The sequence below is a fragment of the Oncorhynchus clarkii genome, chromosome 10 (assembly GCF_045791955.1).
Source record: "Oncorhynchus clarkii lewisi isolate Uvic-CL-2024 chromosome 10, UVic_Ocla_1.0, whole genome shotgun sequence".
Lineage (NCBI taxonomy): Eukaryota > Metazoa > Chordata > Actinopteri > Salmoniformes > Salmonidae > Oncorhynchus > Oncorhynchus clarkii.
The window spans coordinates 42705577-42721317 of NC_092156.1; the positions used below are offsets into that span (position 1 = coordinate 42705577).

At 42.0% G+C, this 15741-nt stretch overlaps 1 protein-coding gene across 2 annotated transcripts in view; it reads left to right on the forward strand.

The window, feature by feature from the left end:
• The window catches only part of LOC139419565 (gamma-aminobutyric acid receptor subunit alpha-3-like), an 86178-nt gene that overhangs the window by 21863 nt on the left and 48574 nt on the right, over positions 1-15741 (forward strand). For both annotated transcript variants that reach the window (XM_071169535.1, XM_071169536.1), the window contains one exon: positions 7080-7300. In XM_071169535.1, coding sequence (XP_071025636.1) covers positions 7080-7300 — 221 coding nt within the window. The remainder of the gene's footprint in view (positions 1-7079; positions 7301-15741) is intronic.

Here is a 15741-nt window from a genome sequence, read left to right on the forward strand (position 1 = left end):
ATTGGGAAAAGTAGAAGAAGCCTTTTCTATCACTCCCTTGAGTGCTGTGGCCACCCTTTCCTGCTGGGCTCTCAGGTTGTTTGTGCCTGTGTGTATTATCAAATCAAATCAAATGTATTTATATAGCCCTTCTTACATCAGCTGATATATCAAAGTGCTGTACAGAAACCCAGCCTAAATCCCCAAACAGCAAGCAATGCAGGTGTAGAAGCACAGTGGGTAGGAAAAACTCCCTAGAAAGGCCAAAACCTAGGAAGAATTATTATTATGTGGCTAGGTGAACCTAGTTGGTCCTCAGATAGAAGGTCTAGGGCGCGATGGGTGTTTGGACACCAGAGTTTAGACACAATGTGTTTGGTTAAAAAAAAAAAAAGGTATATATTTCCCGTTTGCGGAGTACAATCTGTGTCTTGTGTATGTCCTCAGTGGGTGTGGGGGGGATTGTCAGGAGGGCTATCATGGTGGCTGACAGGGGGGGGTGCTCAGAGGGGGTGAGATCCCCTGGGGTGGCCATTTGTCTGTCCTGCTGTGATGTCGGGGCTATGACCAGGGTCTAGGGTGGCCTGTTCTGCTGTGGTGTCGAGACTTTTGTTGGGAGCTGAGGTGGGCTGTTCTGCTGGCTTCTCTGCGGGGGTGGCCAGCTCTCTAGTGGGTTGTTCTCTGTCACACGCCATTCCACTCAACCTCTCCTCTGGCAGTCTGATCCTCTCCTCTAGTGCTCTGTTCTTCTCCTGCTCCTGCTTTTTATCATGTTGAAATTGTCTCACCACAGTCCAGAGTGCAGATATGTCTCTCTCCACCTCCAGCACTCCGGGTCTGGTTAAGGGTTTTTTGTTGTGCTGGACTGTTGTCTGGATCTGTGCTGACTGGAGTGTAATCACCTGCTGTTCCAGCTCCACCTGCCTTACCTCCAGCTGGGTAAATGTATCCTTCATTTCAATGAGGGAGTAGTACTCTGTGCTGGGAGGTTGACTTTCCGCTTGGGGTTGCTTGTCCTTGGGGTTATATAATGAGGTCAGGTCTGGTCTGACCTGCTCGGGGTGGGGGTATCTTTCTCAAGGGAGAGCTTCTCTCGCTGAGCTAATTATTTGATTAGGTGAAAGTCCAGCTGAAACTATTTGGGGTTGCCCTGTACCAATACTGTTCCAGACTTATAGAGATGTATATTAGCTGACTCAAGGTCCTCATTGTCTTGTATCCTGAGTTTCCACCTCTCGGTAACACCCCCCCCCCCCCCTCTTAACAGAGGGGTAGTGTGTTAATATAGCACTGTGCCATGCCAGGGGATGGTCGGTGTGGAAGATGAGGTTGCTGATGTTCCCATTTTTATAATAGTCAGCAAAAAGTGTCTCTTGATTTTCAATAAGGACCTTCATTTTGTACTCTTTTCTTGTCTTATTATTCTTTACATACACAGGGTACTGTATTTTAATTACCTCTGAACAGCGCCGGCAGCTTCCAAGGCCTCTCAATTGGGTTGGAGTAGACTGTGCGACTCTCCTGCCATTGTTGGGCTAAAGGGCTTTGACATCTCTCACTTGACACGTCAGTGCTAATTGAGGTTGTATCAAGCTTGGCGGCCTTCTTCTTTATTATTCAGTCCTTATAAAGTCATGTAATGTATTTTCCTTCTTGGCTTTTGGAAATAAAATATGGCTTCAGACTAAACATTACTCACTCAGTTCCAGGTTGGATGGTGTTTTCAGGTTTCTGTTGTTTTCCAGAGCATTTGCTGTATAGCTTAGGAATAATAATTTTTGGTAGTTGTAAGCCTTCCAGGTGATTCCGTAATTCCGTCCGAAATCAGGTTGTAGGTTTGGAGTTTTGATTTTGAGTGAAGGTTATGTTGTAGAGGGTAGCATCCTGTATATGTTCCTGACAAGAAATCCAAGTTTATCTAACTCTAAATCTATCTTTTTTTTTAAGAACATGCTGAAAAATGCAGGAGCTTATCTGCTCACTCACTCACTCACATTGAGTAGAAGATAAAAGACCTGGGCAGGCGGTGGTCTTACTCGGCTGGAGGGCGACCACTGCTCTTTCCATGACATAGACTGACCAGGTCAATCCGGGTGAAAGCTATGACACCTTATTGATGTCACTTGTTAAATCCACTTCAATCAGTGTAGTTGAAGGGGAGTAGACAGATGAACCTTTAATTCAGTGGGCTAAATCAGGGTCACAGTGTTTCTTGGTAGTCTTTAACAAATCTACTTTGAGACAGAAGTATGCACCTCACACACATAGTTATGGGCTTTAAAAAAAATAAGGCACCTAGACCATGTCAGATATAGAGTTGAAATGTACTCCATTTTGAGTTTTCATCCCAATTTTACACTTTATATACATCACAGAAGACTGAAATATAACAAAACTGTTTGAGATAGAAACACCAGATTTTCTGTTTTAAAAACAGACAATCTGTGGCCACCCATGGGGCCACTAGGTCATTTGACTGCAGGAAAGGGCTCCCCTGTCTCCTCCCCTTCATCTACACTGATTGAAGTGGATTTAACAGATGACATCAATAAGGGATCATAGCTCTCACCTTGATTCACATGGTCAGTCAATGTCATGGAAAGACAAGGTGTTTCTAATGTTTTGAACACTCAGTCTAACGCAACCATTTTTAAACAATACATCATCTATGTACATGTGAGGCACGGGGCCTGCCTAAATCAGCCATTTTGAGCTAGATTACACACTGTCACTGTGAAGACTGTCTCTCGGCAGGTAGCCTAGTGGTTAGAGGTTTGGGCCAGTAACCAAAAGGTTGCTGGATCAAATCCCAGAGTTGATAAGGAAAAAAATCTGTCGTTCTGCCACTGAGCAAGGCAGTTAACCCACTGTTCCCTGAGTGCTGAAGACATGGATGTTGATTAAAGCAGTCCCCTGCACCTCTTTGATTCAGGGGGGTTGGGTTAAATGTGGGAGACACATTTCAGTTGAATACATTCAGTTGTATTTCCCTAATATCGTACAACATGTAAGCAGACAATGCTTCAATATAAGGCAGGATGAAAACAATGGAATACATCCTGAAGATTTATATCATGCTTATTGAAAATAGGTCATTTTCAAAAGACACAAAGCAGATAATGTGATATTGGTGCACACAGTGATTATTCAACATACAGCTGAAGTTAGGGGGTTGTTAGAAGTTTGCATTCAGATGGCAAAATACATGTCTTTTTTTTCAGCACTAACCACTGAATTCTAAACTATGGGTGTGACACGACGCGTCATGCCCATAAATCAACACAATGTCTTTTTTCGGGTTTTAGAATTGTCAGGGTCTTGGATAGAATTGGGTTCATGTCCACTCAGTAGCCTATATATTAGGTACACCGCCCCGTTCGCGAAAAGGGTTCGCTCCTACAGACAGTGAGTCACGTGGCAGTGGCTTGCTATATAAAGCAGGCAGACAGGCATTCAGTTACTGTTCGAGTGAACATTAGAATGGGCAAAACAAGTGACCCAAGCAACTTTGAACGTGGTATGATCATCGATGCCAGGCTTGACGATTCCAGAATCTAAGAAACTGCCGGCCTCTTGGGCTTTTCACGCACGACAGTGTCTAGAGTTTTCCAGAGAATGGTACGACAAACAAAAAACATCCAGTCAGCGGCAGTCCTGTGGTGAAAACAGCTTGTTGATAAGAGGTCGAAGGAGAATGGCAAGAATGGCGCAAGCTTACCAGGGGGCCGCAAACAGGCAAATAACGGTGCAGTACAACAGTGGTATGCGGAATGGCATCTCGGAACGTGCATTTAATCGGTCCTTGTCATGGATGGGCTATTGCAGCAGACGACCACACCAGGTTCCACTCCAATCAGCTAAAAAAAAAGAAGAAGCGGCTCCAGTGGGCCCGCCATCACCAACACTGGACAACCGAGGTGTGGAAAAACATTGCCTGGTCCGACGAATCCCGGTTCCTGTTGCGTCATGCTGATGGCATAGGCAGGATTTGGTGTAACCAGCATGAGTCCATGGCCCCATCCTGCCTGGTTTCACATCAGGTTCCTTGATACCAATTGAGCAACGTTTCCATGCGCTTAAGAATTTAGGCTGTTTTGGAGACAAAGGGGGACCGACCCGGTAGTAGATGGGTGTACCTAATAAATTGGTTACTTAGTGTATTCTGTGCTAAGGCAGAAACAAAAAAAGATTAACAGAGAGCAAGCTACAATATGGCAAACTTACCAAATGAGGCACCCTTATTCTCATCCGCCAATGAAATTTGTTTGTTGCTCCTGCTAGTTTCACTCTATTAATCATGCTTTTTGCGTATTAATATTTCCACTACAGAGGGTCATGTTGGTAAACAGATAGGTATTTCTGTATTAGTAATGGTTAGAACTTACATACTGTAGGTCTGGTGTGTCAGCCAAAGCTATGTCCTGTGTTTTTGGGTAATGCATGTTGCTAAATTGCAGGGGGAATAGCAACGTGACCACGGTGTAAAGTCATGGTATACAGTTATAATTTAAGTATATTTAGGAATATGATGACTATTACCTTAACCCCCTAAGGTCGATGTTCGCGCCCAGGTGGCAATCTAATTAGCATAATAAAAACATCTGTCAATTTAAGATAGACATACAGTATCTGTTTTTTTTGCATTGGATGCATCTCAATCCACCACATCTGATTATGTAACACTTCCACACCTGCCTATGTAACACTTCCACACCTGCCTATGTAACACTTCCACACCTGCCTATGTAACACTTCCATACCTGCCTATGTAACACTTCCACACCTGCCTATGTAACACTTCCACATCTACCTATCTAACACTTCCACATCTGCCTATCTAACACTTCCACATCTGCATATGTAACACTTCCACACCTGCCTATGTAACACTTCCACATCTGCCTATGTAACACTTCCACACCTGCCTATGTAACACTTCCACATCTACCTATGTAACACTTCCACATCTGCCTATGTAACACTTCCACATCTGCCTATGTAACACTTCCACACCTGCCTATGTAACACTTCCACACCTGCCTATGTAACACTTCCACACCTGCCTATGTAACACTTCCACACCTGCCTATGTAACACTTCCACACCTGCCTATGTAACACTTCCACACCTGCCTATGTAACACTTCCACACCTGCCTATGTAACACTTCCACATCTGCCTATGTAACACTTCCACACCTACCTATGTAACACTTCCACACCTACCTATGTAACACTTCCACACCTGCCTATGTAACACTTCCACACCTGCCTATGTAACACTTCCACACCTGCCTATGTAACACTTCCACATCTGCAGCGAAAGGTGACAGTGCTATAGCGGTGTTTGTCAGACCATGAGACATCCCGAAAATCGGTCTTCTCACAAAATCGTATGTAGTGTCTGAACTATTATGATCCCTCTATGGAAAGATGAGACTCTCACAAACATGATGGTGTTCTCCATTTTGCTCTATGACAAGTGTGGGACTCCTCTGAAGTCAGTACAGCCGATCTGCCAACTTCTGTCTATAGCGTCCGAACAGTTTGGGCTACACACTAATATGACCCCTCCGTGTAAAGGTGAGATTCTCATGAACACGTACATGTTTTGCTCTAGGTTGCCCACAGGCCTCACAATACTCCTCTGAAGGTCCCCCTGTACCAGTCAAAAATGTTATGTTTTCTGATCTTTCTTATATCTCTCAGATATATAGTAGGATAGACATTTCAGAACAAACTTCCTTTAGATATTTTTTGGGGGGGACTATCTGTTGTTCCATGTTATGAATCTCTTATTTCTTAATTCCATTATTTTACTTTTAGATTTGTGTGTGTTGTTGTGAATTGTTAGATACTACTGCACTTTTGGAGCTCACACCGGCATTTCGATTCAACCACAATAACATCTGCTGAATATGTGTATGTGACCAGTAAAATTTGATTTGATTTTGATTTGTTATCCAATGCTAATAGCAGGAAGGCCAAATACATTTTTTATCGTCAAATTCTTTTTAAATATTTTTTTTATACTTCAAGGGGTCTTAAAATTCTAAATCAAATAGCAAATGATCCTTGGTATGATCTTCTTAAAACAGTTCCATATAACTTAGTAGACCATCCACCCACTTCAGAATAAACTTGGTAACTTGGAATTACCTTCTTAAAACAATTCCAAATAGCTTGGTAGTACCCCTCCTCCAGCTTAGACAGGGCTTAGACTCTTATTTGTTAATATTTTTCTGTGCATTTCATGCACTTATTTTGTGCCATGAATTGTTGATTGGTGCATAATGGTTTATTTCAGGGTCCTTGATGGAAACGTATATAATATGTGCCATTCCTGTAGTGGCTGGCAGGGGACAGATTGCTACATTGTTGCTGACAGGCATTATTGTGGCCTGGGTGTAGACTTGATTACTATTATTCCTGTTCCTGTTTGGTTCATTATGACATGAATTTACAATGAAAAAAATCACTACACCATTTGTTCTAAATATGCTTGGGACCATTTCGTAAAACAGCTAAAGTCTAAATGAAGCTGAAATTATAGGCGATTCGTTTTTTTATGACATTTTAATACCTATGGAAAATCCTATCAGAATGGAAGAAACATCTGAGGAATAGAAGTGTGAGGCCACTCCCCTACTTCACCAGCAGCCACTAACGGCACGAGATTACTCTCTGAACTTAGAGAGGTTTATTGGGGACACTGTCCCTTGTTACGTGTTTGGCAATATGGTCAGAGAGATAACTATTGGAAAAGGCATGTTTTATCCCGCCGGCAACAGCTGTGAAAACGCAATCATTGGAGTATGACCTCTGAAGGACGCCTCGAGGATCCCACATTGACAAGGCTGTTTTCCCCTTCAAATAAAATGCATGATGCATTATTGACGTCTGTGCGTGCTTTTGGGAGGGAACTCAACTCTCTGCTAGTCAAGGCCATAACTGACAATATACTGACAATTTACTGTACCTACCAGGACAGAGAACAGTCTTTCCATTTGCAGCTCTTACGGGAGATGCTGAATATTACATTCATATTTGATTGAGATATTCTTACCTTATAAACAGACTTATTCTCTCCGTCTTTTCCCAGGAGTACACCATCGATGTGTTCTTCCGTCAAAGCTGGAGGGATGAGAGGCTGAAGTTCGACGGGCCCATGCAGGTCCTGCCTCTTAACAACCTCCTGGCCAGTAAGATCTGGACTCCAGACACCTTCTTCCACAACGGGAAGAAATCTGTGGCCCACAACATGACCACGCCCAACAAACTGCTACGACTGGTGGACAACGGTACCCTGCTTTACACTATGAGGTGAGCCATCTGAAGTCTCCCAGATCATCCTTTATTGACCTATAGTACCAAGATTGGATACTTTCAAAATGATGTTGGCCCATTGCATACTCCACTAACACCCACCACTACTGCCACCACCACACTCATCCCGTTACTCAGTTACCACACAAAAAAATCTCCTGACAATGCACATTTGGTTGTTGACTGGCTAGCCGAGAGGGCATGGTCTCCATCTTGTGTAATGTTATCTGAGTTAGGGGAGTCTGAGGTGGGCGACAGGAGTCTGAGGTGGGCATGTAGGCCTGAGGCCAGCTAGCGGAATGACCTGCGCACAGTAGTGCTTTGATGAATGAAGGTGATAATTGAATAGTGGATGTCTGGGCCAGGAGCTATCCAGAGCAATGTGTCTGACTGCCAGGGGACTGAGTGGTCTTTCCCTGAATCCAGTCTGACACCGAACATGCTTCATGGAGGCAGCCATGGTGTAACTAAGCTCCTCTAGCCACACTCTTTTGTTCAGAGGATTGTAACTATGATGTTCAAAGTACTCTTTGTCCTGAGAATCAGTAACCACTCTGCCAGTCTACTGTGTGCTATGTAGCTGTTTGGACATTCTCAGCAAGCTTGAGTAAAATTGTATTGCTTATTTAAGAAACCTGTAGCAGCAAGAACTGTTTGATCACTTAACTGCCGCCACTCTGTCTCCTCATCGAGTATTGCTTCTGAATTTCTTGATATAGAGTGCATTCAGGAAAATATTCAGACCAATTGACTTTTTCCACATTTTGTTACATTACAGCCTTATTCTAAAATTGATCAAATGTATTTTTTTCCCCTCATCAATCTACACACAATAGCCCATAATGTCAAAGCAAAAAAAGTTGAAACATATTTCTTTTGCAAATTAATAAAATAACAAAGAATCAAGTATTGAGAACCTTTACTCAGTACATTGTTGAAGCACCTTAGGCAGCGATTACAGCCTCAAGTCTTCTTGGGTATGACCCTACAAGCTTGGCACACTTGTATTTGGGGAGTTTCTCCCATTCTTCTCTGCAGATCCTCTCAAGCTCTGTCAGTTTGGATGGGGAGCGTCGTGGCACTGCTATTTACAGGTCTCTTCAGAGAAGTTATTCCTGCGTTATCTTGGTTGTGTGCTTAGGGTCGTTGTCCTGTTGGAAGGTGAACCTTTGCCCCAGTCTGAGGTCCTGAGCGCTCTGGAGTAGGGATTCATCAATGATCTCTCTGTACTTTGCTCCATTCTACTTTCCCTCGATCTTAACTAGTCTCCCAGTCCCTTCCACTAAAAACATCCCCACAGCGTGATGCTGCTACAACCATGCTTCCCCGTAGGGATGGTGCCAGGTTTCCTCCAGACGCGACGCTTGGCATTCAGGCCAAAGAGTTCAATCTTGGTTTCATCAGACCAGAGAATAATGTTTCTCATTATGGGGTATTGTGTGTAGATTGATGAGGAACAAAAATAATGTAATTCATTTTAGAATAAGGCTGTAACATAACAAATAGTTTAGGAATGCACTGTATGACCCTTGAGTAGAAGTAGGACTCTTCATATAGTAATGACGGTTGTCCATAGGGACTCTGGCCGATAATTAAGGTAGCTCTTATTGGGGTAGTTAATTTACCTGTGAATTTAATGCTGCAGTTGTCACATTGAAAGAGTCATAGGAATGCCATTATTTTCCTGGCTGGGTCCCTTATTTTGAGTTCATTTGATGTGACTGTGATTCTCCTGAGGCTAAGAATAACATTTGGATTTGGATTGATTATTAAAGGGCCTGTCACTTCTTCATTTGCAAGCAAAGATAGCGTGTTGCAAGACAAGTTGCTATCAAGGGCTTTTTGGCTATTCTAGACACTGCATTAAGGCAAACAAGATACAAAAATACTATTTTATAAATAGTTTCTGGGGCTATTACACGTGGACATCAGTATACTGTATTAATTGCATTGTATTATTCATTTCACTATTCATTTAAAACAATTTCCAATGTTTTGGGAAACGCCAAGAGCAGGCAATTTAGGGACACTTCGAAAAGTGTTCCAACTCGAAACGTGTTCTCCTCCGACAATCATTTTCACATGACCCTCTTTTGTACTGTAAAAATGTTTTTTTTTTAAATGAACTGACACATAAGGATTATCACCACAAATAAAAAATAATTGTAGCAACCATGTGTTTTTAAACGTGGATATTTCCTTGACCAAATCGCCTTGGCCACTTCGCCGACCACCACGGACGAGCTCACTCTCCCAGCCATTACACTATGATCAGAGCCAACAGCAAACAATGATCAGCTAGGGGGGAATCAGATTTTCAACATTTTGATGCTATATTTATAATCATATAAAATATATGCAACTAAAATGTTCCACCAACAGGTTTCGGTACCAATGCACCACACACAACCAACACATACAGTAACTGCATACCGATTACCAACTTCGAGCGCTTCATCGTGGTTTACGTTTTCACACAATCCAATAGAATAGATAAATAGTATGTCAATCTCGACAAACAGAAAATACATCCCCCCTACTAAGTATCTAAGATGTGGCTTGACAAACTCTGAATGTCATTTAAAAATGTTGGTGTATTCTAACAAATGTCTTTTTCCATTCCACGGGGTGGCAGGTAGCCTAGTGTTTAGAGCATTGGCCAGTACCGAAAAAACCCGAAAGGTTGCTGGATCGAATCCCTGCGCTGACAAAGTAAAAATCTGTTGACTGCCCCTGAACAAGGCAGTTATCACACTGTTCCCCGGTAGACCGTCATTGTAAATAAGAATGTGTTCTTAACTGACTTGCCTAGTTAAATATATATATTTAATCCATTAATTTAATTGACGGATGCTGGTATTAGAGGGAAGTAGATTAACGTGTGCAGGTAGCCTACAGGAGCCTAATCAAATTAAAACCTTGTGACTGGTTTTGTTTATTCCACACTTACTATAAAAAGGTAATACATTTAAAAGGTTAAATTACACATATTTAGGCTATATTGAAGCGTTACGTTCGAGGTCGAGGAATGGTCGGATCAGAAAGGAGGTAGAGCTGAATAACTGTACCTGCTGTGTGGCCACATTATACAGGGTGACTTGGGAGAATGATGATCGGCAACAGACTGTGCATCAGTATCCGAAGCAAAAATACAGCCAGACTGTCCTGTGCTGTGGCTTTCTACACCTTATCATCTGTCGAGTGCAGACCCACAACTGATCCAAATGGAACGAAACATTCAAATCACAGAGCTTTTGCGCCATTATTCAAATTACATTTTCACTGCAAGTTTCCAGCCTAGAGTAGAATTGTACTCAATTGTACTCACTTTTAAACAATTATGCAATATTCATTAGCCTGCATATTTTTAAAAATATATATATAATAATACTGTATAATATATAATGTAAAAATACAAATCATTAAAAAACCAAGGGACCTCACCAAAAGATTTGAGCCTTTTGGTATTCCCACTTCTGACACCAGTGTAGCAAATGGCAGGACAAAGAAGTGAATCCAGGTCACTGGCGTGAAAGGCAAATGCCCTGTGCCAATAGGGTTAACCCACTTGGTAGGACTCATATAGCGAGCATTGTGACAGTATAATGGTTTTGGTTTGACAGTAACAGGGACCAGGGTTTGACTCCCAGTCAGGGTACCCCCCTAATCCACTATATTGGTGTCAGGTGTTTGAGAACACCATTGAAAGCATGTCCCAGCCAAGTTTTAGTCACAGTACATTTGTGTTAGGCTAGCAATGTTTTGAATGGAACACATACACAATCCATGTCTCAATTGTCTAAATGGCTTAAAAATCCTTCTTTATCCTGTCTCCTCCCCTTCATCTACACTGATTTGGAGTGGATTTAACAGGAGACATCAATAAGGGATCGTAGCTTTCACCTGAATCCACCTGGTCAGTCTATGTCATGGAAAGAGCTCAGTGTATCTTGCCTTTTAGAAGGCAAAACAAGGAAATAGCATCATACATTCTTGCAATACTGCTACTTATATTCTTACACTATTCAAGCACGATTTTCCCTGCAAATGTTCAGTGTGTTAGAAGTGTCCCCAACTTTACCACGTCCACCGTACGTGTCGGAGACTCTTGCATATGCACGCTCTGATTTAGAGGGGTTGGGTTAAGTGCGGAAGACACATTTCAGTTGAATGCGTTCCGTTGTACAACTGACTAGGTATCCCCATTTCCCTATCTTAGAACATGCAGTCGTGCTATTGAATCTACATCTGATCCGGTGCCATTTACAACATAATGAAACACTTAAGTTGTATAATATGTTTACTTAGCGGGTTGAAAAGTGCCGTTTTGACACATGCAATCTTTCAGAAAGCCTTCTAAAGCATGTTGATGTCATCATTTGTCCCCTTATTGCAGTGTATTGTAGCTGTTTAGTGGTGGCATTGTGTGTTGGCATTGTGAAAGCAGAGAGAGGGGGTTGAATAATAGATCCTGGACTGGATATTGCTGTTTCTCAGAAGCAGTTTTTTTTTTCATAGAGTGCCTTGCCCTCCACGGTGCTACCAGTTATGTCTTAAAGACAGGCTGCAGTTGTCTCCAACAGCATTTTATGGAGAGTTCATTATGTTTTCATGAATTAAAGAGTACTGTGTGCAGAAACTGCCTGCGGTTAATGTGACTGATACAAAAGATAGATTACACTTCCATAGCATCCAGCCCTGTGAGCTCATCTGGCTCAAATGCATCCTATGACAGAAAACAAAGAGCTCCCTTCCTGTCTCCACAAAGAAAATGAAATAGTGAAATGAGAAGTACTATAAGGTAATGCATTTCCATCTGGTTTGTTGCCAAACTTCAGTTCTTAGTTGTTTTTTATTTTTTTGAGCGGTTGGTTTATGCTGTGTACTCTCAGATCTTCTGTCATGCCATTGTTTGGTCATTTGTAATTCGTTAAACTAGTATGGCAGGTCAAACGTAGCCTGAGTGCCAGTCTGTTTGTACTGTCTTGCCAAGTCCTATTGGCATTGTCAAGTTCAGGCTAGGTCAGGTTAGGTCCAAAAAAATACAGGTTTAAGACAAAACAATAATTCCATGTGGCAGTGTTTGAAAATAAATCAATTCATTGGACCAGCACCATTGTTGATCCTACAGGATTTGCATTAAAATCGTGACCAGCGGTCGGGAAATCCAGTAATAAAGTGGCTGTAGATCATTTGAAAAACTTTTCAATGAATAGAATGATAGTAAAACAGTTATGCTGTGTGTTTTCTGAGTAGCTAGCTGAAATTCACCACGATTGTGTTTATTTTCCGCTTAATTGGCAAACTTTCTGTACAGCTAACATTCACTTTGTCATTTTCACTCCACCACACCACTGGTCCAATTAATGTGTTTCTTTTCAACTGCTTCTGCATGGAATTGTTACATTGTCTTAATTAACGTTGTTATCTTATTCCTAAGGTCAAGTCAAAGCCATATATACTGAGTTCAGCCAATACCTTGTTTTTTTTGTGTTTTTTATCCGTTATTTTACCAGGTAAGTTGACTGAGAACACGTTCTCATTTGCAGCAACGTCCTGGGGAATAGTTAAAGGGGAGAGGAGGAGGGATGAATGAGCCAATTGTAAACTGGGGATTATTAGGTGACCGTGATGGTTTGAGGGCCAGATTGGGAATTTAGCCAGGACACCGGGGTTAACACCGCTACTCTTACGATAAGTGCCATGGGATCTTTAATGACCTCAGAAAGTCAGGACACCCATTTAACGTCCCATCCGAAAGACGGCACCCTACACAGGGCAGTGTCCTGGGGCATTGGGATATTTTTTTTAGACCAGAGGAAAGAGTGCCTCCTACTGGCCCTCCAACACCACTTCCAGCAGCATCTGGTCTCCCATTCAGGTACTGACCAGGACCAACCCTGCTTAGCTTCAGAAGCAAGCCAGCAGTGGTATGCAGAGTGGTATGCTGCTGGCAAAGTGTCCTCGTTAGTGTCCTTTCACTTTTATGATGCCATTATGACACACAGCTTGAAGATTGTCCTTTTTTAATCAGTATAGTGAATTAAGTGAATGTCCCAACCACAGTTTTCTGAAACTGAATCCTACTCTGGGTTATACTTACAAGAGGTCGACCGATTCATCGGAATGGCCGATTAATTAGGGCCGATTTCAAGTTTTCATAACAAACGGAAATCGGTATTTTTGGGCGTCGATTTTGCCGATTTTAAAATGTGTTTTTTTTATACCTTATTTAACTAGGCAAGTCAGTTAAGAACACATTTTTATTTTCAACGGCCTAGGAACAGTTGGTTAACTGTCTTGTTCAGGGGCAGAACGACAGATTTTCACCTTGTCAGCTCAGGGGATCCAATCTTGCAACCTTACAGTTAACTAGTCCAACGCTCTAACCACCTGCCTCTCGTTGCACTCCACAAGGAGACTGCCTGTTACGCGAATGCAGTAGAAGCCAAGGTAAGTTGCTAGCTAGCATTAAACTTATCTTATAAAAAACAATCAATCAAACATAATCACTAGTTATAACTACACATGGTTGATGATATTACTAGTTTATCTAGCGTGTCCTGCGTTGCATATAATCAATGCAATGCTGGGGGATGATTTAACAAAAGCGCATTTGCGAAAAAAGCTCAATCGTTGGACGACTGTACCTAACCATAAACACCAATTCCTTTCTTAAAATCAATACACAGAAGTATATATTTTTAAACCTGCATATTTAGCTAAAATAAATCCAGGTTAGCAGGCAATATTAACCAGGTGAAATTGTGTCACTTCTCTTGCGTTCATTGCACGCAGAGTTAGGTTATATGCAACAGTTTGGGCAGCCTGGCTCGTTGCGAACTAATTTGCCAGAATTTTACATAATTATGACATAACATTGAAGGTTGTACAATGTAACAGGAATATTTAGACTTAGGGATGCCACCCGTTAGATAAAATACCAAACGGATCTGTATTTCACTGAAATAATAAACGTTTTGTTTTCGAAATGATAGTTTCTGGATTCGACCATATTAATAACCAAAGGCTCGTATTTCTGTGTGTTATTATGTTATAATTAAGTCTATGATTTTATAGAGCAGTCTGACTGAGAGATGGTAGGCACCTGCAGGCTCGTAAGCATTCATTCAAACAGCACTTTCGTGCGTTTTGCCAGCAGCTCTTCGCAAGCACAGCGCTGTTTATGACTTCAAGCCTATCAGCCTAATGGCTGGTGTATCCGATGTGAAATGGCTAGCTAGTTACGGGGGTGCGCGCTAATAGCGTTTCAATCGTCACTCGCTCTGAGACTTGGAGTAGTTATTCCCTTTGCTCTGCAAGGGCCGCGGCTTTTGTGGAGCGATGGGTAATGCTGCTTTGAGTGTGGCTGTTGTCGATGTGTTCCTGGTTCGAGCCCAGGTAGGGGCGACGAGAGGGACGGAAGCTATACTGTTACACTGGCAATACTATAATGCCAATAAGAACATCCAATAGTCAAAGGTATATGAAATACAAATGGTATAGAGAGAAATAGTCCTATAAATACTATATTAACTACAACCTAAAACTTCTTACCTTGGAATATTGAAGTCTCATGTTAAAAGGATCCACCAACTTTCATACGTTCTCATGTTCTGAGCAAGGAACTCAAACGTTAGCTTTTTTACATGGGACATATTGCACTTTTATTTATTTTTTATTTTTTATTTTTTATTTTTTATTTATGTATTATATTAAGTTAAAATAAGTGTTCATTCAGTATGGTTGTATTGTCATTATTACAAATAAAATAAAATACCAATAATCGGTATCGGTATCGGCATTGAAAAATCATAATCGGTCGACCTCTACTACTTACTACAGTTCTTCCTATTTCCATAGTAGCATTTCATCAAACACATTTCTTGTCCTGACACAAACGGTACAAGAGCTTCTAAAAACGAAACAGGCAGATTCTGCAGCAGTAAGCATTTCAGCAGTAGAGGCAGGGGCAGGCAGCGCGCCGAGAGACAGAGAGAGATTACAGGGTGGATCAATATGCCAAGACACAAAAAGAACAAGAGACACACTGATTGTGGTTTTGTTTGGTGAAACGGACAGCGTGGTGCAGTCTTATCAAAGGCCGGACCAAAGTCACAGTGCTTATTATGAGGTTGGCTTCAGCCTTCCCACACAGCCAGGCCGTCACTGGCCTGATTCAGCCCCGATTGGCTCCACGAGGACAGGTATTGGCTGGAGGCAGTCAACACTGCTGCCTTTGTGACCTGTCTGTCTATATGTTGTCTATTGGGGATGGGATGGTGCAGAGTAAAACTAAAGTAAATAGGGGAGCTCTGACCCTCCCACTAGCCAGCAGTAGAGAGGAGAGCTGTGTCTCCATTTACACCCCCCCCATCTCACACCCACCATGACCTCTTCTTCCTCCAGTACTGTCTCATCTGTCCCAGACATCTCAC